Source organism: Pleurodeles waltl, chromosome 6, assembly GCF_031143425.1.
Source record: "Pleurodeles waltl isolate 20211129_DDA chromosome 6, aPleWal1.hap1.20221129, whole genome shotgun sequence".
In the NCBI taxonomy this organism is placed as follows: domain Eukaryota; kingdom Metazoa; phylum Chordata; class Amphibia; order Caudata; family Salamandridae; genus Pleurodeles; species Pleurodeles waltl.
Window position 1 is genome coordinate 955,653,082 of NC_090445.1, and position 23,629 is coordinate 955,676,710.

The following is a 23,629-nucleotide window of genomic DNA, read 5'->3' on the forward strand; positions in this document are numbered from 1 at the left end:
TGGCAATGCAAGTCCTAGGATAATCTTGTTCCATGTTCCTAGCCTTGAACAGAGTGTACAAATTATACAGTGAGAAAGGCTTGCATAAAACAAGCAGCATGTACAGCATCGTCTCAGAATAAAGCAAGCCTAAAGTGTGTAAAATGTCATTGCTAAAGGCATTATCAGTTTAAAATGTATAAAATGTAAGATGTAAAACTAAACTAAAATGGAGAACCAAAGTGGGCCCAAGAAGGCCACACAACACCCTCCCCTTGGCTGTGGGAGGCAAAAGCTCCATGATAAACTAAACTAAAAATAATCAACCCTATAATTAAAACGTCATGTTACCAAATAAAGCAAACAAAGCCATTACTTCAAACCAACTCCCAAAGTACCAATCATTGACATTAGCTACCGACCTTTGATTTTGCCAGTGCGTATGAATGTTTTATGTAAAACATTTCAAAGGGACTACACTTGTGTTTAAGTACACACTGTTCAAGAGCAGAATGCTGTCACTCACTGAGAGGTAAGACAATGGCTGAAGTGGGCTGACCCTGTGCACCACGCTTTATTCTGTAATGGATGGAACATGAATGTAAACTAAACAATGACAGAAATGGATGAGGGTGGTAGTTTCAAAGGTCTTGAAAAGGTTTTAATCATGGCCGGTACCTAAATTAGAAAATTTACCTAAAGCTGATATTTGTGTCCTTTATCGGTACAGACTTTTACCAATAATTATATGAAGAAAATACTTTCAAATTGGCTCTAGAGATGCACTAATAATCCATGACTGATAAAGTAAACAATGAAAAAAAGGTCATGTTAAAAATGAATACATATAAGTTTATATGAAGTTCTATTTAAGTATCAAATCTGTGCTTTGCAGAATCTTAAAACATTAATAAATGGCAGGTGTTTTCCTCTGAGAAAGATGGCAATTATAGGCGGCAGAAATGACTGTAACTCCGGTTATTTTTCCATACCAATTACACCAGGTTTATCTCTGTGCCCTCATTGGCTATTTACCATCTGATGCAACAAGCATAATGAAAGTAACAAAAGCAAACCCAGAATAATGAAAAACAGTAATACCTTAAGGCACAAGTAATGGAATATTTTGTTGTTTTAAATGAAAATAAATCCTCTCCTGAGGTGACTGTATGAAAATCAAAAAATGGAGAGGACTGTCAGTGTAGTCTCAGATAGCATCATGCCAGGAAAATATCTTTATGCATTGAGTGGGGAAATGCTTTGTAAGTCCCCTTTGTGTTTCCAGGAAAGGAAATAGAAAAGGGCACAAGTAAGGGACAGCCATGTGTGAAATGAATATCAGCAGGTCAGGAGAGAGCAAAGAACACTGCATATCACATTTTTTTTTTCTTCAGAAAGAGAGTTTGAAAAGAGGTCTTGAGAGATAATAGGTCACATAGCACAGGATGGTTCTACCTGGCCTTTGTATGACACCAGCTTTGGTGTCAAAAAAGACAACTGAAGATATGGAAACAGTAGACAGAGTGGGACACTAGGAAAGACAACAAGCATTGGCAAAGCCTTTGTGATCTATTGGATTTGCCAATGGTTTTAGCAATATTTTACTGTTTAGAATTATAAACTTTACATAAGTAAATATTTTGAATGTATTAACATTTGTAAACACTCTTTGCTTTAGTGCAATTTTGTATTGTAATTGTAATTTACTTCACTAAGACCAAGAAGTATCTGCTTTAACAGGCTGAGCTACTGGGTTTTCCAGTCCTTGTATGGTACATGTGAGCTGAGTAACATTTATGTTTTGGTGAGTTCTAATTGTGGAAGAGTGTTCATAATGGGGCATGATTGAGAGCTCTGGATATGGTCCTTTTTGCAGGGATATCCCCAAACTGTTTGCCTTCTTCACCCTATTTTTTCATGTCTGTCTTTGCTGGTTTATAGTGTCTGCACACTTTACCACTGCTAATCAGTGCTAAAGTGCAGGAGCTCCCTATATAAATTGTACTGCTGATTGGTTTATCCATGATTAGCATATTTGATTTACTGATCAGTAATGTGAAAGATTTTCACAGGCTATACAACTTAATTGCGTGGCAGCACTTGTCTAGTCTGTGTTTTGCAGAGCTGCGCCAGCACTTGACTGATAATAAGCTGATGGACCCCAGGAAGCTTGCTCTGGAGGCGGACCACTGGGTGAGTACCCAGGTCACAAGAAGGTTTACGGGGGAGACTCCGCCAAAAGTGGGCAGGATTCCCAGAAGAAGGAGAGGGAGGTCAAGGGAGATGCAGACAGGTCCCAGGATCAGGAGGGAGACAAAGAGTCCCACGTCCCTTCTGGCAGGAAGGAGGGAGGTTCTGGTGGCCCAGGGCACCCCATTTTTAACCTTGGTCTTTGAGTGTTCCCAGTTAGGACATATGAAAGGGGACTCTTTCTGTCCTAAGACTACCCCCACTGGTGGCCCTTCTATTGAGGTGGCCAATGTGGCCTTAGGGGCAGGTCATAGACCATGCCATCATACCCCTTAGTTGGGAGGTGGACTCAGAGGGTGAGTTGGTGGTCCCTGAGGGTGGGAGTCGTCACTTCCACTAGGTGACAGTGAATGGGGTCCCAGTCACTGCTCTGAGGGACAGTGGGGATAGCCATACCATGATGGTGCAAAGGCTTGTCTCCCCAGACCAGTACACCAGCCAGGTGTGTAGGGTGACACCATCCCAAGGGCAGAACTTCTTCTGCCCTATGGCTCTGGTATCCCTAGAGTAGGGTGGGGAGGTGACCGAGAGGCAGATCATAGTCAGTCCCCTGATGCCCATGGACTGCCTTCTGGGGAATGAGTTGCCCCAGGTGTCAGAAGAACTGCGAGGGATGGCTCCCAGAAGTGCCCTCACTGTACAATTGTCTCAGGGTACCACTCCAAAGCAGAAGGTACAAGTCCCCAGCAAGAGAGGCAGGAGGAGGGAGAGCCCATCCCTGTGCCCTGCTCAGCCTGAGGGTGCAGACCCAAAGGTGAGTGGCCAGCCTCAGGATACTACCCCTAAACTGGTGGGAGGTGAAGTGGAAAAGGGTACAAATCACCTGGGGTTACTGCCCCCCACTTTTCGAAACCACAGAGAATAGAGACAATATGATGGCCTGCGGCCTGACTCTTGACACTAACATCTGTCAGTGGCCTCTGTTGGTTGTTATCCTTGTGGTCAGAGTTTACCCTGGGAGCGGAACTGAAGTCAGAACCCCGGGATGGAAGGGGCCATACTGTCTGAATACTGGGATGCATCTGTGAGCATGGTAAAAATATGTGCTGCACAGATGGAGTCCCCATATGAGGAGAAGGGTTCCCCCAGGGTTGGTTCAGTGGGCCCTGAGAGGTATGACTGAGGGATCAACCTGGATTCAGAAGGGCATAGAACTGGCAAGAGACCCTGCAGTTGTGGGCCATTGTCCAGGTACTATCACCCTGAGTAGGGAAGTCCAGCGAGGTTTTGATTGGCCTACCCTGGCTTAAGGCTGGGAGGGGATTGTGTTGGAAATAACCCTTTTTGCAGGGTTATCCCCAAACATTTTGCCTTCTTCCTCCTATTTTTTCAGGTCTGTCTTTGCTGGTTAATATGTCTCTACACACTTTACCACTGGTAATCAGTGCTATAGTGCAAGTGCTCCCTATATAAATTGTACTTTTGATTGGTTTATCCATGATTGGCATATTTGATTTACTGGTAAGTCCCTAGTACAATGCACTAGAGGTGTCCAGGGCCTGTAAATCAAATGCTACTAGTTTGCCTGCAGCACTGGTTGTGCCGCCCACATTAGTATCCCTGTAAACATGGCTCAGACCTGTCACTGCAGTGTCAGTGTGTGTAGTTTTAAACTGCTGATTCAACTTGGCAAGTGTACCCACTTGCCAGGCCTAACCCCTCACTTGTTATACATGTAAGGCACCCCTCAGGTAGGCCCTAGGTAGCCCCAGGGGCAGGGTGCAGTGTGTTTAAAAGATAGGACATGTACTGGTGTGTTTTACATGTCGTAAGAGTGAAATACTGCCAAATCCATGTTTCACTGTTGCAAGGCCTATCTATCTCGTAGGTTAACATGGGGGCTGCCTTTAAATAACTTTAAAGCACAGATTCCCTTTGAAGGCAGATAGAAATATGACGTTTAGGGTCTCTGAACTCACAATTTAAAAATATATCTTTTAGTGAAGTTGGTTTTTAGATTGTGAATTTGAAAGTGCCACTTTTAGAAAGTAGGTATTTTCTCGCTTAAACCATTCTGTGACTCTGCTTGCTTGTGGATTCCCTATCTGGGTCAGTTTGACAGTTGGGCTGTTTACATATCTCCTCTAGGCAGTGTCACAAAGGGAGCTGGGTGTAGCCTGCATATCCTGATGAGCCATCTGAGCTAGAGTGGAGGGAGGAGTGGTCACTTACACCTGAAAGGACTGGGCTGCCCTCCCACAATGCAGGCTCCAACCCCCTAGTGTGTGTCTGAGGTCTGGCCTGGACAAGGAAGGATCTTACAAACATTTGAGACTGCTTTGAAGTTTGCCAACTTCAAAGGCAGAAAGGGGTATAAATATTGGACTCAAAAACCCCAGACTTTTAGAATCTTTCTGGAATCGAGAGGAACCTCTGCCAAGGAGAAGAGCTAAAGAGCTGGAGGAGGAGTACTGTCCCTTTGCTGTGTTGCTTTCCTGGATGGGCCTGCAGTTGCTGCTTCTACCTGAAAAGAGTGCAAAGGGGGAACTTTGCTGTGTGTCCTGCTTGAGAAAATTCTCCAAGGGCTTGGAGTAGAGCGTGTCTCCTGTTGGTAGTCTCAGGGACACCAAAGACTTCAGTTTACTCGACCTGCAGCACTGGGAACTGTGTGTTTTTGTGCAGTTCAAGAGGAGAAACCACCATGACGCTACCAAAGACACCGCTGGCCTGCACGGTGATCTGCTGATGCCACGGGAGCCACACTGCCACGCTTCGAACCGCGACTCTGGTCTCGCTGGCACCGTCATTGGACAACTTCACTGAGCCACTGCTCGCACCACGACCTGTGGGCCCCGCATTCTGGCATCGCCTTGCTCACACTGCAGCCTGGGCATCCCTGACGCCGCCGCTCCTGCTGACACCGGCGCCATTGCCTGCACTGTGGCCTGAGACACTGCTTTTGAGGAGCACGTAGCAATGTCTCATCCCGCACTGCAGTCCCGGTCCACCAACTCCAGCATCATCAATTCCAGTGTCGTCACTAGGCATTCCTGCCTGCACCATGGCCTGTGGACACCGCCCATGAGGATCATGAAGCACCATCCCATTCCACACCACCGTCTTGGGCCTACCGACGACAGTGTTTCAGCAATGACGACGATGCTGCCTGCACCGTGACCTGGTGACACTGCACATTGCACCGCCTTGCTTCTCAACACAGCCCTGGTCTCACCGACCCCGCTGAATGCTGTCACCGAGCCGCTGCCTGCAACGTGACTTGTGGGCACTGCACGTTGCATCGCCCTGCTTCGCACCGCAGCCCCAACGCCATGCACGTCAGCGCTCCTGACTTCATCAGCCCAGACTTCGATCTGCAACGCGTGTGATTTCAAGGGCCCGAAGACTCCAGAACCGACACTGCGACGCAAGCAATGCTGCCCTCTGGAGTTTACTGCGAGGATCATGATTCCCTGCAATTCCAAAGGTACTGTTTGCAGGTCTTCCCGACACCGTAGCTGGCCCACAACGCCACAGCCAGCCTGAGATGCTGGTTTTGTTGATCACCACGCTGTGATTTTGCCCCAGGTGGAGCTAATGACTTCAAGGTACTGTAATTTTCAGTAAATCTTTCATAATTCCTATATTTATTACTGTATGGTGGATTTTCATCGTATTTGGCCTTGTTTTATATAGATAAATATTTGCTATTTTTCTAAAACTGGTGTGTTGGCCTTTTTGTAGTGTTTTCACTTATTACTGTGTGTTATGTGCAAATGCTTTACACATTGCTTCTGAGATAAGCCTGACGCTTGTGCCAAGCTACCAGGGGGTGAGCAGGGGTTATCTGAGCGGGTAACTCCCTTATCCTGATTAGAGTGAGGGTCCCTACTTGGGCATGGTGCAAACCAACTGCCCACTAGAGACCCCGTTTCTAACACCAGTGTTCAGATTAGATGCCCACCCAATCTTTGTCATCTCTCTAGGCTGCACATAAGGAAGGTCATATATATACCATTCCTAATTACCAATTCTAATTATTTACCACAAAATATGTGTTGTTATTTATTTATATCAAACTGCTAATAAGTGTTATGCTTGCCGCTCACCTGAAGTACTGGTCTTCTGCAGGAGCAAGATTATCCACTCCACCCATCAAGAACAACTCTCAATGCATGTTTTCCCATCATCCAAACACAGGCAGTTCTTCCCAAGGGGAAAGGGTATTGTGAAGAGAGAGAGATAGAGACAGACATACAGAGAGAGAGAGAGAGAGAGTGAGAGATTTCATATGATCTCTGAGAAACTCATCCTGAGTTTTCAAGTCACCTGGACATCTTCGTAAATACTCCTCAAAGGATCTGAACAAAGGTTCAAGCGGTTACCCTTAAACAGCATTCTTACCTGAGACGTACAAAGAGATTTTCACAACAGTAGTACTGGCATGTAAATACTACTGCTTTTATCTGTTTTCCACCCCTCCCGCACTTCTTGAATTCACACGCCTTACCAGGGAATTATCAAAAGTTATTTACTGATGCCCTTCCAATTATGTCATCATTGGAAGCATTTTCACTTTTTGGATTCTTGAGGACTGTTGTAATCTTGCAGCACTAATTGTCTGCTGGTAAATGCACAAATTATCAAAGGGTTTGGGGTATAGGTTTTGCCAAGCCCTGCACCTCACACCTCCCGCACTGAACCCCTCCAGTGACTCACATTTTATAAACTTCCTTATAGGGAGGTATATTCAAAGTGATAATTCAACATATGATTACTAAAATCCTAATGTACTTAATTTGTATTCTTCGTTGTGTTACATCTCAATTCATCAAAACCAGCTTGCTCCTTTAATAAACCTCAATTCATCAAGAACAGCAGATTTCTTCCTAATTGTGGTGTTGGAACCAAGGTGCCAGTATGAAGATCTCTGTGGGGATTCCAGATGGGATGCAGCTGCAGATGGTGATGTTCCTTCTCGAGGTAACTTCTAGAATTATTGACCAATTCTGGCAGGTGGTAGCAAAGGGCAGTAAGTGGGGGAGCCAAATAACTGATGGCTGAAGCCAAGCTTCAAACCCACTCCAACCAAGATGGCTGCCTGGTCATGTGACAACCCTGAAATCTCTCAAGTTTTCGAGAGTTCTTTTCACAATGCAGCAATCCTATCGAAAATGCAAGAGGTACATAGGAAAACAATACAGGGGGATTTTGGCTCATATTATTAGTGCACCAAAACTGCGGACCATTTTTTATTGTCACAGCGTTTCTTAGCTTCTCATGGCCGGTTTTGGCTAGGGGTATGGTGGGGATGGTGTTGGGCAATATTGATGGCACAGATCAAGGGGTGAGATGGAACATTATTGAAAATTACTGAATGGTGTGAGGCACGGATTTCACAAACAAACACTCACAAATTCTATACCTCTGGCTTGGTTTAGGCATGTTTGTTGTTAAGTGTATGTCTGGATACAATAGCAGAAAGCTCACAAGAGGCTCCTAAATGCTGGTTAGGCAGCATGATGTGTAAAGCACAGGATTTTAGTTCAATTGTTTGAAGCCACATCCCTAATTACTTAGACCATGCCCCTTTTGGAGGCCCCAACCTTTCTCATCTCACATAAGTCACAATGGGCTTTACTCTACTGATAGCTAAAAGCTGTCTCATTTGAGACCTATATTGTGTTATTTTATAACTGTAGAGTCCATGTTGTCAAGTTGAAAACTTGTGGAGCAATAAGGAGCGTCCGCTTTTCTCCTTTGTGCGCTCTTTCTGCAGCATCTCTGGGATGGCAGGACCAATGCAGGTGTTACTCCTCAAAGCGGGGGAGTTGTGTTCTTCAGTGAATGAAAGCTGAGGGCCTGAGCTCCTCCACTGTAACACCACAGGCCATAGTTAGAGATCCTGGGGCTCTTGGTACCACTGCCCCTCTTTAGAAGTGGAGCTGAAGTATTTGTTCGTCGGCTGAGTTAAATCAGAAGTTGTGCCAGCCATTTGCTTCCCGTCAAAGCAGATCAAAGTATCTTTGATTTCTCTCAAAGTCCAGCACAAAGGGAGAAAGAATCGGCGAGAGACAGCGACATGTAGCATGATGGGAATTGGCGAAACATAATCAATATGGAGGGGGTTGGATTCACAGAGGGTGGGCTGGGGGAAGCACCATATGGACATGGTAAAAACAACACAGGGGCATGGGTGAGGGAAGTAACATAGATGATATGGGAAAGGAAGCAATTTAATGGGGAGAGACAGCAATGTAAAGTGCAGGGAGGAAAAGTAAATGGGTGAGAGCAACAGGAATGGGTAGGGGAAAAGCACAGTGGCAAACAAGCAAGAGCACAACACAGATTGTGGAGGAGGGAAAAACACACTACCGGAACAGGTAGTGCTTGAAAAATGAGCAGTACAATGGCACAAGTAGTGGGTCCCTGCTCCAGGAGAGGGGCAAACACAAAAAGAGGAAGGAAAGCCCACACAATTTAATGAATATGAAGGAAGCAAATGAGAGTGAAAATGAAGGCAATCAATGACAATCAATGAGATGATGTAAGCCAACTGTAAGCTACCAATACGTTTTGAAAGCAGACAGTAGGAGAGACTCAAAGGGTCTCTCTGCCCATGAACAAACATTGGCAAAACCAATTGTCTTGAATTTGTTATATCTGCAAGTGTTTTTTCGTTAGCAGGTGAGTTTGTTTGTGTGTGGCTATTTGGTTGTGCCAGGAGGTGAATTTGAATGTTGATCAGTTGGTGGATGATTCAATAGGATGGGTGAGTGGAAAGATGGATGAATGTGTCAGTGACTGGGCACATGAATGGATGAGTGAGTGCATGGATGGGTGTGCATCTGTGGCTGAAGAGAATAGCCTCCTGCCACCAACGGAACCACTCACAAAATCCTATTCTAGACCATTTAGACCTTCATTCATCATTCCACCCATTTATTTGTGCAGGCACTCAACAATTCATTCACTCATTTAGTCATCCAGCCATCCATTCATATACTCATTCTTTTCATCCATGCACTTGTCCATTCATTCATCATTTTTCTCACCAGTGTATTCATCCATGCATTCAATTAATCACCAGTTAATTCCTTGAACTAGAGCTACGGATCCTTCTACCTTCCCATGCATCCACCTATAGTACCACCTCAAGTTATCTGTCCATCCACTCTTGTACTCACACTTATCTACTCAAGCACTTGTGTCCTCCCTTTCACATACTACACATAAAGTACATAACCACTCTCATTCTAGCCTACTACTGTGTGACAGGTGTAAAAATATATAGGAAAAGAACACTGTATCCATTGTTCCTCGTGGCATGCTTCTTCATCTGTGTTTTTTTCTACATCTAGGTAGGTTAATTCTTCTTGCATCCCCAATTATTGCCTACATGTTTCACTCATTATAATGCCCAGCTAGATCGACAGCCTTCTTCAGGGCTATCGGATACCTCTTCAGTGTGCACCCACTAACATTGAGCAACTGTGGTGAAGCAAGACACTCTTAAACCTGTTACTATAATGACCATATTCAGTCGACCCTTTTCAGGGGTCTCCTCTTTCTTCATGGGCATAGCGGGGAAGGGAGGACATTTCCCTGTAGTCACACATTAATAAAGGGCTTATTTGAGTCCATCCGCTGCCTCCCTTCCACGGACATCTATACACACTAAATTCCATTCATCCATGCCCATGCAGCCATCATCCACCCGATGCATGCATGTAACCATTTATCTTCGCACCCATTCAGTTATGCAACTGTACCCATCATCTATCTACCCATCCACCCACCAACACATAGACATAAATTAGATGACAAAGAACAACACACACATAAAAAAAATCCACAGTTATAACATGGAAGACTGTAGGATTCTTGCGCCCCCCACCGCGACAAAAGCCCCCCTCCCCTCTTGGATACAGCTGAGGCTGTCTGGGCTGCTTTGACATCATAAACTGGCGTCCCTCCTGCAGACTCCAAGACAAGAGGATACGGGAAATGGGCTCTTAGTGATGAGACAAAGGATGCTATTAGGCTGTGGAGGACCGCGGGGGCATCAAAGGGATTAGACGGGTGGACAAACACTGTAAAACAAAGGACCCTGCGGGGAGCGTTTGCTGCAGGAGCCCTCGCTCTTCCCTTAAAAAAAAAATAGAAACCCTGGGAAATACCATATAAGTGGCGTTTTTTCATGATTTTCTAAACTCGCAGTTCTTACACTGGAACTACTTGGAGAGAAGCCTTTACAGCTGCATCAAAACCTGGCCTACCATGCCTTAGATATTAGAAAACGATGCATTCGCGGAACCCTGAGACAGAATATCTGAGGAGCGCCTCAACACGACAAAAGACACTTTTGCAGGAATGGTACAGTTCCTCAGGCAGGCAGGAGCGTAACTTCCATTGGGGAAGCAGGTGCAATGGCCCTGGGTCCCAGAGGTCTGGAGGTCGGACTGAATCCATATTATTAATTTATTTAAACAGCAGCTGCAGACACGATGTGTGCACCCAACCTGAGAGCATTTGGGCCGAAACCCTGTGAGCAACGTTCAAAATCCTAATCAAAGTGTGGCAGAAGAAGGTCAATATGGAGTCAAAAAATCCGAAAAAAGGCAAGCACAGAAAATCCACTAAATTAGAAGCCAGAGGAAAGAACAGCCACGCATCCCACGTAGGATACGCGCAACATTATTGCCTGTGCTTGGCTTCACTTGGCCACTTGATAGTTTACAGCAGGTGTGGCAGCTGATATTATTTCCTTACATACAAAACATCAACGAGTGCACTGGAAATACTTCAAAAGTAACACAGATTCCACAAGCAGAAAGTGGGGTCGTGTGTGGTAAAGGAAGGCAGGGGCCTACACTGAGGGTTGGCCTTTCTTTCCCTTTAGCCATGGTCCAGGTCGTTTTTGATTGAACGGCACTAGGCTTAGCCCGTGGGTTTAGCAGGTAGCAACGGAAAGAAACAACTATATGGATGTGTTAGTAGGGCATATGTCATATTTTCTATAGAAGTCTATGCCATGCTGTTAATTGAAAGATTGCACATCTTCCGCATTAGAAAACCTCAAAACGGTTGGATGCATTTGGAGCACAATGCATGTTTTTTTTACAGGATGGGTGGCTGGCTTCAGTCGGTGAAACCTGTAGCATAGAGAGTAAAGACGGCGACCACGTACGGCCTGCATACTAAACTTGACATGGGCCGGTCCCGTAGACAGTGTGGCATGAATCCCATTGCAAGAGAGGAAGTGCCCCTACCACCCGGATGATGTTTGAACTGTGAATACAGCAATAGTCAGCGTTCACTGGGCCCATCTGGGACCCGGTGCCACTGCACCTGATAGACCGATGTAAACTATGCGCATTAAACGGGCCAGTTGATAGCTATGGGCTTGCTCTCCTTTGCTGTCGCAATCTATTTCTATCAACAGCACAGAGATCTGGTTGCCTGGACACTTTCAAGCGATTGTATATTTCGAGCAAGAACTCCCATTCTGTGTTATCTCCCAAAGGCCTTTGTTCGCCTCCAAACCACAGCCATAAACAAGCCCTTTGAGGCCTTTCTTTTATGTGGCCAAGGGGGCAGCGCCCATCATTGATTCTAAAGATAAAACATGCCTTGAGTGGAAACAGACTCTTCATCCAAGGCCCGAGGCTGCTCCGAGACCGGCCCTCCAAACCAACCATACCTTGCTTCCCCCACGAGTGAGGTGACGAATTCACCATTTTAATGGATCTACGTGAGTATCAATACATAGCCGATCTTTAAACCTGAATGCAGTTAGCGTGTAGGGAAGGGCTATTTCTCGTCCACCTTCGCTCCGAAACTTAAAGGCCTCAAAGAGACCTTCTGCGGTCCCACATCCCCAGCCATCTTGTTTATAAACCCTGGGCAAGCAGTGGCAGGAAACATAAAGGGACATTCATTTCGAGCATTTTCAAATCTTTGTTCCCTCTGACTTGGATGCACCCCTCCATTTCATCAGCATCGCCCCCACCCCACGCACCAATTCCAAACGGACGAGTGATTTTCCCACAAGCCCTATTAAAGGAGAAATCGGCGCAGTCTTACAGCAATGCCCAGGTGTTCCTTCTCCAAGGTTAGAAGACATTCACACGAGTCTATAGCCTAGATGCACGTTTTCCGAAATAAATTAAGCTGTCATATATAGGCTTCTGTGGCTATACTGTTTAGCGTGTATTTAAAAAAATATATTTGTTAGGGGTGATCAATGAACTTTTTCATTCTTTGTTATGTGAGCGATAAGCGCTGACATACAACACAGGGGTCGGTTGTGGAAAATGAACATTCACGGATTCCACTGGGTCCCTGAGATGGTCGACAGTTTTCTCTCAAGCAGTCCATTATTTTTCCCAGATCCCATACGTAACCACCGCTGCCCAGCAAACTATGCTCAAACAGTTCAAACGTAACCTTCACCGAATTTGATACAACTAGACGCAGTTTGCATTTATTTATAATGGCCCAGTCATGCTGCTAAACTTGTGAATGACTCGAAGCGCTAGATATTCTCCATGAATTAAGGCGCTATGAAGTAACCGTAACTATAAGCAGCTATAAAGCTGTTTAGTTGAAAGTTAGGGATATTTTACGTCTTGAATACTATCTGTAGTATAAGGTTGGCCAATACCGTTGCGGTTTACCAGTTTACAACGTATGGTTAGGGAGGAGACCTTCAGACTGCAACTGGACCCACTAATCCACCAACCCAGTTCTGAGGCGCTCAGGCAAGCGTTACTAGATAGCGCAAAATTTGCAAGTGCTTGAGATAAACCGCGGTCATTTGTATGCAGTTGTCAGGGCAGTTAGCTGCAACTGACAACTGCTATGAGGCGAGAGGCTGGGAAGTGTTGAGTTTGCATCACAAGGGGCGGTTCTGGTCTTCCAGACTTTCTGGAGCCACCATTCAGACATTTGCCAAAGTGTGAATTTCAAGTGTTTGGGTTAATTAGCCCTAACTGATAGCCATTATCTGTTGCTCTTTCTCCCCGCTTTGATGTAGTTTTCACTTGTAAATTGGCCATATAAAAGAAGACGGTGCAGGGCGAGGGGCAGTTCATTCACACCTAGTGCGGGAGAGAGGAAGGATGGACAAGGAACGGTTCCGTGTAATCTGCTTTATGCCAAGCAAGAGCAGGGACCGCGGTGGACAGAGTGTCGAGGGGCTCCCAAGCCCTCCAGCCAGGCCTCACGTCCCTTGTCAGGCCCCACCGGGCCCTCCCACATCCCTCTACAAGGTGACTCCGTTAAAAAGGGCCAAGAGGGAGCCCCCGGCTGGGAGAGGGCATGGGAGTCCGGGAAGCAGGTCGCAGACCCCAGTCTGTGGCATCAGGCAGGGCTCATTGGGCGAGCAGCGCGAGCCGGTTAACCAGGGGAGGCTGCAGGCATCAGAGGTCGTAGGGCAGGACTTTGAGACCAGGATACGAGCTAGCGAACAGTTGGAAACGGTTTCCGTGAGCGCGTATGCCTCAGAAAGGGTCTTGCAGAAGTCGGTGTGTGAGAGGAGGCGGCAAGTCTTGGAGACCAGACTGCAGGAATTAGAGAGCAGGCTTCACGAAAGCGAACTGGAGGCCTCGGCGTGTGAGCAGCGGCACTCCCCAGAAAAAGATGTACAGGCGTTAGCGAGCAGGCAGCAGGCCAGTGAGCAGAAGATGTCTGTCTATAGAGACAGGCAAACCGCAGAGAGGAGGCTACAGGCTTTAGAGAACAGACTGCAGGGGAGCGAACTGGAGGCGTTGGTCTGTGACAGCAGTCATGCCCCGGAAAGGGGTAGGCAGTCCGCAGAAAGTGAGAGGCAGGAGGCCTCGTGCGAGAAGAGAACGATGTGTACCCTCGCCACAATGCTTCAGCCAGCAGCAGGCGCACCAGAACCATTCGGTAAGCACTCCCAGAACCACGCTCGTCTACGTTTAGTAAACCCCTTTGCGGCGTTTCCACATATCAGCCCCCAGGAATCAACAGGACCCTTGGTAGCAGTAATTCTGTAGCAGTGGAGTAAGGGCCATTGTTACATTGCTACACAACGAGGGCGTAAGGTGTGTAAGTGGGTTTTCCTGGCAAGATAGCTAATTGGTCCTGCTGCAAACGCTTTGTAACCTGTAGACCAGAGATTCTAAACTTAGCTTGAGCCTCTGAGCTCGGCCTTTAATCCTTCTGATGTCCATGCAATAATTAAGATTAACAGCCTATGTTTATTTACATTGTGCTTCCAGCTGCAGAGAGCTTTAAGAAAGCTGAGGTTATGGGTATGTGTTAGATTACACAAGGGCTCACGTGTAATGTAGTTAGCTCTGGTTTCTCACGTTTCTCGATCAACTGTCCCTGGAGTCATGCGACTTCACCCATAGCTAACTGTTGTTTGTTTTCTGCACAGAGGAAGCCATTGGTTGGAGCGCGGATGAGACCTCCTGTTCCTCCTCGGGGGATGAAAGCGAAGGAATGGAGGCAGAAGCCCCGGACTCTCCAGACTTGACTGAGGAAAGGGGGGCTCTGACCGGCGTACCCCACCGCAAGACGAGGATTGCCTTCAGCTCGCAGCAGACGTCAAGGCTGGAGACCACGTTCAGGAAGCAGCAATACCTATCGACCCAGGAAAGGAGAAAGCTGGCAGCCTCTCTTCAGATCTCAGAGCGGCAGGTGAGTGTTTTCACATCTGGAGCCGTGCTGTCGGCTGGTGATCTTTAAAAGTTTTAGGGCATAATGCTTTCCTCGAATTCGAGTAGGCGATTCGGGGTATCCAGACAGAATGTTGAAAAAAGGGTCAATTCGTTCATTTTAAAGCACACGTGTAACATATTTCCCGTGAAGCGATAGGCATTTTGAAGGGCAATCATTCTACACTCTACTATATTCATGGCGTTTCAAGCAAATGATTCCTTCCTAAGCGTTCACCCACTTTTTTTTAAGTTAATGTATACGAACCCTTCCTACATCATCTATTGCTTATATTGAGCATGGATCAGCTTTATGTCACATGTGCCACTATATGCCGTAACACATAATATGTCAGTGCCACACATTTTTATTACACTGCATACATGTAGAATTGGCGACTACATATTAAAAAAAATGAAGTATGTCAAAGTCAGTATTTTATCCTAGGTGCTCCCTAGGCTAAGAAATACATCCAGTACGCCAGAATTACACGCAGTATGCTAGTGCCAGCATTTTGCCATGGGTGTCCCTTACGTCAAGAATTACGTCTCGTGTCCAGTGCTAGTTTTTTTTATATGGTTATCCCTTATGCCAAGAAACACTACTAATATGCGTACACTAGCACTTTGCCATTTGTGATCCTTATGCAAGAATTACTTCCAGTAAGTCAGCACTAGCCTTTTGTCACAGATGCCCCTTTATATGCCAAAAATTACCTCTCGTGTGCCAGCATTTGCCATGAGGGCCTGCATGAGCCAATAATTATCTCCTGTATGCAGCACCAGTGGTGGACCCACAAGTCATCACAATCACAAAATATTCACAAACAAATCACATACATTCTTACTCGCTCATAGTCATTTACATTAGCTCATTCACACTTATTCTCACTCACTGTCAGTCCTTCACTTTGTCCCTGAAACTCTCTCACTGACACTCATTCATTCTCACTCTTAATCCCTCAGACTCTCACACTTTATTGCACTCATTCACACTCACAGGTTCCTCCTTGCTCACTTTCTCACTCATGTGTACCCCTCTCACCCAGACAGGTTTTTCACTAACTCATTCTGACTCATAGTTACACTCACTGTCACACACTCCATCGCTCATTCTCTTCTTCACTTTCACTCCACATTTACGGGCACAGCTGCTCTCTCACCCCCACACACTTTCAATCAATTAGACTCACTTACCTTCACTAACTAAGTCTTTCTCACTCACACGTATTCCCACTCACAACTGCCTCACAATCAATCATTCTCACTCACTCTCAAGGTCACTGTAATTGACTTTTGCTATCATATCATGGTCAGTCTTGACTCATCCTCACTTATTCTCACTCTTTCACTCATCGTCGTTCACCCAATTATTCTCACACACTCCCCGTCACTCACTTATCTTTCACACACATGCCCAGACACTCATTCACATTCTGACACATGCATTTTAGAGTTTTTTTTACTTACCTTCAGCTGCCTGAGTCGGTCCGCTTCAGGTGTTGGTGCTGTTTAGACAAGGCAAACACATAGCCCATTCCTGTTTCAGCCACTGAAGCCAGGAGGCTGCAAAGGTTTCCGTTTTCAGGCTTTTACCTTTTCACCTCCCCCTCCCCTAATTCATGAGTTGGTCGGGTGGAGTAATTCCTGAGGAGATGGGAAGGAGTGAGGCAACAGCTAATTGGCATATGACTCCAAGCACTGCAGGACTTAAGCCTAAAATGCACAGGACTTGCTATATGGGAGATACTGCAGCACCTTCCCCAGTTAAGGACTGGGACTTCACCGGTCCTGGCCAATCTCTGCCTGCCTCAGTCATCACACAGATTCACTGCCTGAGGTTATTTCTCAAACCTACTGATGGTTGGCATTTTTTTCATAACACCAACAGTGACTACCTTCACTATTCGCTATTGGGTTTATTAAAAGAGGGGCAGAAAAGGAGACTGGAGTCGTGACACCCTGTGGCTGGTTGCAATTCAGGCATGCTCATTCAATATTTAATAGCAGATGTGGGCTAATAAATATGCCTATAAGTTCAACCCAGCTCCCTGGGCTGTCGTTTCCTTCTACAAATAGCTGTTTTCTGTTGTGTTTGCTCAACTAGATCGAATAAAATTTACTATAGCCCCTAGAATACGTTGTTAAACTAAACCACATGAGTCAGGCGCTGTCTTCCTCTTGACACCAAGTCATCTGGTCACATTAAGCAAAATATGCCCTGTCAACATAACAGAACCTCCTAAATAGTTTCTCACATCTAGACTATTGCACAGTCTTTGAGGTGCAGCTGTTATCTGAATTTTAAACTTGATTAGAACATAAAGGATAACACTCCAAGTCAGTGTTTTCATGTGTTATTCAAATTATATTAGCATTTTCTGAAGTTAGAAGTCGCCTCCAAACTGATGCCTACGCAAAAGCATGTGTAATTTTTGTTTGCTCCTATTTGAACTCTCCTTCCTCAACTAAATGCATTTGATTCGAGGAGATTTTTAGGTCTTGCCTACAGGCAACTTTTAGCTATCTTTTTACGAAAGACATCATGGAACCTACCAAAAACATACTAGGGACTTACAGCTCGCACATTACTTTCCACTATTTGGCATTCTTCTCGCCAGCATTTGCTTGCTTTTTGTTGGATGGCCTTCCTGTCTCTTCTTGTATTTGTCCCTCTACTGAAGCGTGGCTTCTTTTTGATGGGATGGCTCGTATCTTTTCCCAGCTCACATTTAAGGAACTATTTTCTTTTTCTTTGCGCACTCCATGAAGATACATGATCTTTTTTCCTCTCACTTACGGATCAGTAAATACAAAATTAAAAAAATAGAATGGCGCTGGTGTAATCTCATAGGTGCGCGCAAGCGTGGCAACACGTGCACGCATAAATAAAAGCACAGACATCTCTCTAGGGAATGACACAGATATCAGCATTGTTATGAAAGACGCTTGTTGATGTTTGTGCACGTTTGCATCATCGCAGCATCCTTCTTTTGCTGTGCTTCATTGGCAAAGGCGACCAATTGGCTTTGCCAATAGTTGTTTTTTAAAGGTGGGGATGATTTTTTCCATAGACTCTTTCCTACTTCTGTAGGTGGATATTTGCTTAATATAATTTCATGTGTGAAAATGTTTGGTTACATTGAACGATTTAAATAAAAACGTTCTGCAAAACCCATTCGAAGTACCTTTGCACATATATATTTTTATTTCTTTATTTTACTATGGACATTTGTCACCTGATTTATTTATATTCTTCATGAGAATAACAAAGCCCTCTATTTTTCCCCAGATCAAAAACTGGTTCCAGAATCGCAGATCAAAGTTGAAAAGACAGGCTCAGGACCATCTACAAAGTCCGATGCCCCCGACCCCATTGGTGCAGCCGTACTCTTACCTTCAGAAGCCCTTTGGGACACACCAGGACATCATGGCCTATCACTATGGACCCCAGCACCCAGTACTGCCACCCTACTACCTAAACTATGGGGCCCAGAATAACCCTGCACTTCCCCAGAACACTCCCCATCAGTTGTATGGGCATGGCATGAACCTCTACCAGCAGTCCTCCCTTCAGCAGCCCCCCTTCCTCCAGCCCCCCTTCCACTCGCCATTCCAACCTCCCTTCGACTGCCCTCCCTTTCACCTTGGGATGGTGAGCAGGGAAGTTCAGGAACACTATTCACACACTCTCCATCACTTGGCCAGCACCTTGACGTGCTGATGGACCTACACAGTGGCATGGGGCTCGTGCTCGGATGCCTCAGTTAATCAATGTTCTGTTCCGTTTGTGTTGCACATTTGTTTGTTTAAATTAAAAAATATTTAAGCTCTATGTGGGTTTCTTTGCTTCATTTGTTAGTAGATGCGTTGAAGTGATTTCCAGAGGGCTACAATTTGGAAAGACTGCCACCTTGCCACCAACAAGAGGAAACTAGCATGCTTTATTTATTTAATTCATTCTTTGTTTTATTTAGGCTTGCCAGGCCGAAGGTATTAAATCACTTAGCAATCATAGTGATGAGCATCATAAGATGCTGCACTCGGCTAATCAGAATCAGCAGGAAATGTGTACATGAAAAGCGCCCATGCACTAAATCTGCTGCAAAATTACCGTGGTCGCTGATGTCCTTGTGGCCCCATGTCAACAAGAGTGAATCGTTGTATCATGCCGTCTTTGGTTTTTGGCTGGCAGTACATTGTATCCTGGGATATCATGGCATGGTTGTTGATTAGACTACAATAGCCAGGGTACTGGGAATGACGACACTCCCATTGACCCCTGGTGACACCACTGGATAGAGCCCTTGGCCCAGACTGAGTCCATCAGACTCCAGGGGCAGGTCCACATTTACTTAGGGGCATATTTACAAGGGATTGGCGTAAGGCAGTGCCACAAGTTTTCTTGAAGCGGTGCCCTACACCAACGTGGTAGGGCAAAAATGCACTCTGTGTACTGGCACAGTATAGAGGTGAAGGAGTTTAGAACGTAACGGAGCAATAAAAATGCACTAAACTTTGGTTTTATCTCGTTACTTTTGCCCCTTGTTCCAGGACAGGTTAAATAAATACAGGTCAGACTGTCATCTGAAAAAACTGATGCTTATAATTTTATTGTGGAGATGTTGTTTACTTCTCTTCCTTTGACTGCAAAGTGAAAATGAGAAGATTTTGTAAAGTAAGCTATGCGACAATCTCTGTGTGGTACAGGCAGCAGTGGAGGCCCAAATTACTCAGCAATATTGACTGAATTATGTGGCCCAAATCAATTTTTTTTCTGTTTAACGCACACATGTTTTAATAGTATCCCATCAATATTTTGCTATTTTTGCACATGCTACACTGGGCAAAGGTTGTACTTTACCAGTACCAGTTCTACATCCAAATACTGCTCACTGCAAGTAACAGAAAGGTGATCAGCCAACCTTTGCGGACGACGTTCCACTGCAGTGCAGCACGGGTTGCAGCTTTTTCTGTAACTTTGAGCTAGAAGCAAAATGTGCTTTTTTGTGAAAATCTGCACATTATGCAGCAAATGATGGATTATGTGGCTAATAAGTTAAATTCATAATTACGCTGTAAACACTGCAGCCGCAATAATTCTGCAGCTACAGAATTGCATAATTCCAGTGGCCTTGCTTACAGGGAGTGTTAAAAGAAATACTGTAGAATGTCATATTGTTTCTAATTCCCATACAAGTTAAATACCTGCAAATGAACTGTAGAAATATTTCAACATACACCAGCAGTTATAAAAGCACAAATAAAGCACATTTTGCTTTATGATGCTGAAGTGTAATGAAAACAAATATTTTTGTTGGATCAAATTAATTCTTATAAATTGGATATTGTAGTGCGCATTTGTATAGCACTTGCTACCCATATGTGTGGCATTGAAGCATATGCCTACTTGCTCAGCAAGCTGCACCAGATATGGTGGTATGTGGTCAGAGGTGTGTTTTTGTTTTGTGGTCCAGTGTGGGGAGTATTTCCATGTCATGCATAGCAATGCGGTAGATGATGAGGTGTGGGTAAAACAGACATGCAATTTCTGGATTTTCAGTTCAGTGGCAGCTTTAAACAGCTCTGTGGGCCCCATTATGGCACTTCTTATAAATATTGTCTGCTTAGCTAATTATTTCACTGGGTTGTCCAATCAGAAATTTTGGGGCAGATTTAGTTACATTTTATTTAACACAACTCGGCAGCAAAACAACTTTCTGCACTGCGCTGCATGAAAGAAATAAAGCAGAAATACACCATGTTTACAAGTATATGCCACATTTCTACTGTCTTCTAGTGTTGGTGCACTGTGTGCTACCTAGCACCAATGTAGGCACCCTTATGCCATGGTGCAAGGATGCCTGTGTTACAACAGGGAAAACGTCCTGCACAATAACAATCCAAAGAGGCATTTTTACTTCCTATGTGTGCTGCACAATACAGCACTCATAGAATGAGGAAGTAACAAGCAGAAATGAATGAAGAAATGTCTCCTTGTTACCCCTCACTAGGGAAGGCATACCATTGTGGCATATTCCCTTGATTTTCTAGCTTTAGTAAATCTGGAAATCCACCATGTACGAGAATGCCCATGCTCTACCCATGGAACTCTTTTCCAACGCAACGTAACTCCAGGCAAGAATATGTGCTGCCTTGAATTACTTTGCATTTACTGAATTACACAACGCTGCACTGCTTAGTAAATACCAAAAACGATTTTGGGTTGGGCTGTGCTGCAACAGTGATGCAGTGCCAATGTAAAATCTTAGTAAATCTGACCCCCTAGTGAATAGTTCTGGGCCAGAGCTGGCCCTGTTTGAGGGAGAGATAAGTGGAGAAAGATGCTGGTATGTGTATTCCTACTATTGTCTCATATATGAAAGGCATTGCGAGATGTACATAATCGGCTGCAGTGTATAGATTTTTAGGACCTACGGTCATGGACTATATTAAAGTTCTTTAATTGACTCACACTGTGTGACATTTCTCTTCATTTCATGCCTTTTTATTTTGTGATGGCTGGTTTAATGGCTGCACAATACTGGTGATGGCCAACCCTCATAGCAGAAATGTCTCATGTGAATGAATGTAAGAAATGTAAATTACAGTTGGTTTCCGACCACTGAGTTCTATAGTATTGGTAATAGTATGGGCCAGAAATGTTATGTATGAACTTACATAACTGTATGATGCGCAGACGTACCATAGGTCAGCTCTCCTTAAGTAACCTGCCTACCAAAAGTAGTTTTCTGGTTGAATTGTTTCCAATCTGTGGATCGCAACCTGAAGATGAGTTTGAATGTTTGACTGCCTTTCCTGGTTCTGTTCCAGAGATCTGTGGTCGTGTAGTTGTCTTTGAAATACCCATGTTTTGCACTGCCTTCTGAACAGTGTAAGCTCCTAAATGCTGCAGGTAGGATGTTCCAGAGTTTGTTGGCTTGTACTGAGAAAACAGTGCTCCCTGTGGATTTCCTAGAGTAAATCAGTATGACTAGTTGTGCAAACCTGAAGTGTAGAGTCCTGATTCATTGTTTGCTTGAATTTAGTGTGCAAGTATAGCAATCATTTTCCTTGGAAGCTCTGACCTATGGAAAATACCTTGAACATTGTCTTCCTTGCTATAGCTAGTCAGTGGGGTGATTGGAAGACTAGTCATGTGTTTTCTTGGGTTAAGGATGAGAAGAAATATGCCATTAGTATTTTGGATGAGTTGTATTTTGCGTATTATGAATGTGGGTGTGCCAAGGTATAGGCTGTTGGCATAGTCAAGTTTGGAGATTACAAGTCTGAGGATGTCTTGCAGTTTCTGCTGGTATCCAAGGTATGGGATGATGCAACATAGTGTTTTAATTGTGTAGAAGGCACTCAAGTTTTATGTTTTTAACACGTGGTATCAAATATGGGTCTGAATCCATGGTTACAGTTAAGCTTCTGACTTCTCTTGATATTATTTTTGGGGCCTCGTGTTCCTTAGGCCGTATGGTACTAGACTGGTATTTTTATCAATTTCCATAGGTAATAAGCTCTGTTTTTGCAGTATTTAGCTTTAGATGGTTAGTCATCATCCATGTGTTTATAGCATGAAGGCAGTCATGAAGTTTTAAATTTTAGACGTCTTTCAGATCATCCCTTTTTAGAAATATTTGAATGTCTTCTACATAGTCGTAATACGTGAAGTTGAATGGTGTACTAGGTGGGGTAAGAAGCTTAGGTAGATGTTGAATAGTAGAGATGGTATGGTGGACCTCAGTGAGACACCACAACACTGAATGTGAGGAGCTGACAGGAAACACAAACTTCCCAATCATTTAGAAGCAATGGCCAATCGGGAAATTCCAGATTCCAATATAACAGGTTGCTTTGATTAGCCTATTATGCTGGACGGTTATCAGATGTCAGGTACAACTTATATTTGACTGACATTGCTCTAGCCTACCCTAGCCTGTTGTGAAATAATGCCTGGTGAGATTAAGTATCTGCTCTACAGATTGTCCTTTTTTGTTTCCGGGAGCCACATAGTTTGTTAGGTTAATGTGCCTACTGCAGAGGGGTGCAAGTACACTAATTAGCAGTAGTGTGAATCTGAAATAACCTAGTATAGCCTGCCATGTCACAAAGGGCTGCAATAATAGACAATCTTTAAAAAAATGTTTAATATCTAGATAACCCTGCCAGACTTAGCACACTGAGGATTCTTCTCCTTGAACCAAATAATGTGGAAACCATAATCAGGGCATTTGAGGTTGAACGCATTGTTTTACAATTGACCTCTCTAGACTCTCTGAAGAACATCAATAAAGATTTTCAGATTTTGTATAATGTATTTTGAGATTTGTAGTATGAATCTGTTTTTTGAGCTTTATTGACTTCTATGAAGTTCTGCTTTATCTTTATAAAATGAATGACCATAGCAGATAACATGCAGGTATGAGGTCCAATGTAATTAATGTACTGGATGCAAACTATTTGGTGAACATTTGAGGTAATATTTTTATTGGGAAAAATGTGGAAACCCTGTGAGGTAGGAATGTTGTAAATCCTCACAGGTTTCAGAATATTCCTTCACAGAAATATTAGGAAAATACAAAAAAAATCGAAGTTTAGAGCTTGCAAGCCATTATAGGTAAGAAAAAGTAACAGAATTCGTGCAAATTACACCACCCCATACCTCCCATCCCTCCCTTGGTACCTTGTTTTCAAAAATGTTTGGAGTTGGAAGGTTTCTCTGGGTGTGCAGACCAAGTAATACCACAGCTATCCACATCGCCAGA

At 44.4% G+C, this 23,629-nt stretch overlaps 1 protein-coding gene across 1 annotated transcript; it reads left to right on the forward strand.

The window, feature by feature from the left end:
* The first annotated feature begins 12,894 nt into the window (after nt 1-12,894).
* Nucleotides 12,895-18,721, forward strand: LOC138300426 (uncharacterized). Its single transcript, XM_069239776.1, has 3 exons — nt 12,895-14,079; nt 14,576-14,838; nt 18,148-18,721. Exons 1-3 carry the CDS (start codon nt 13,290-13,292, stop codon nt 18,577-18,579), a joined length of 1,485 nt encoding a protein of 494 aa, XP_069095877.1. The 5' UTR covers nt 12,895-13,289; the 3' UTR covers nt 18,580-18,721.
* Nucleotides 18,722-23,629: the final 4,908 nt, after the last annotated feature.

What these genes read in the sequence shown, in the direction of transcription:
- LOC138300426 (XM_069239776.1), top strand. Translation starts at nt 13,290, where the DNA reads ATGGACAAGGAACGGTTCCGTGTAATCTGCTTTATGCCAAGCAAGAGC. An exon ending in AGGCGCACCAGAACCATTCG is followed by an intron (nt 14,080 to 14,575) that starts GTAAGCACTCCC and finishes TTTTCTGCACAG; the next exon opens with AGGAAGCCATTGGTTGGAGC. An exon ending in TTCAGATCTCAGAGCGGCAG is followed by an intron (nt 14,839 to 18,147) that starts GTGAGTGTTTTC and finishes ATTTTTCCCCAG; the next exon opens with ATCAAAAACTGGTTCCAGAA.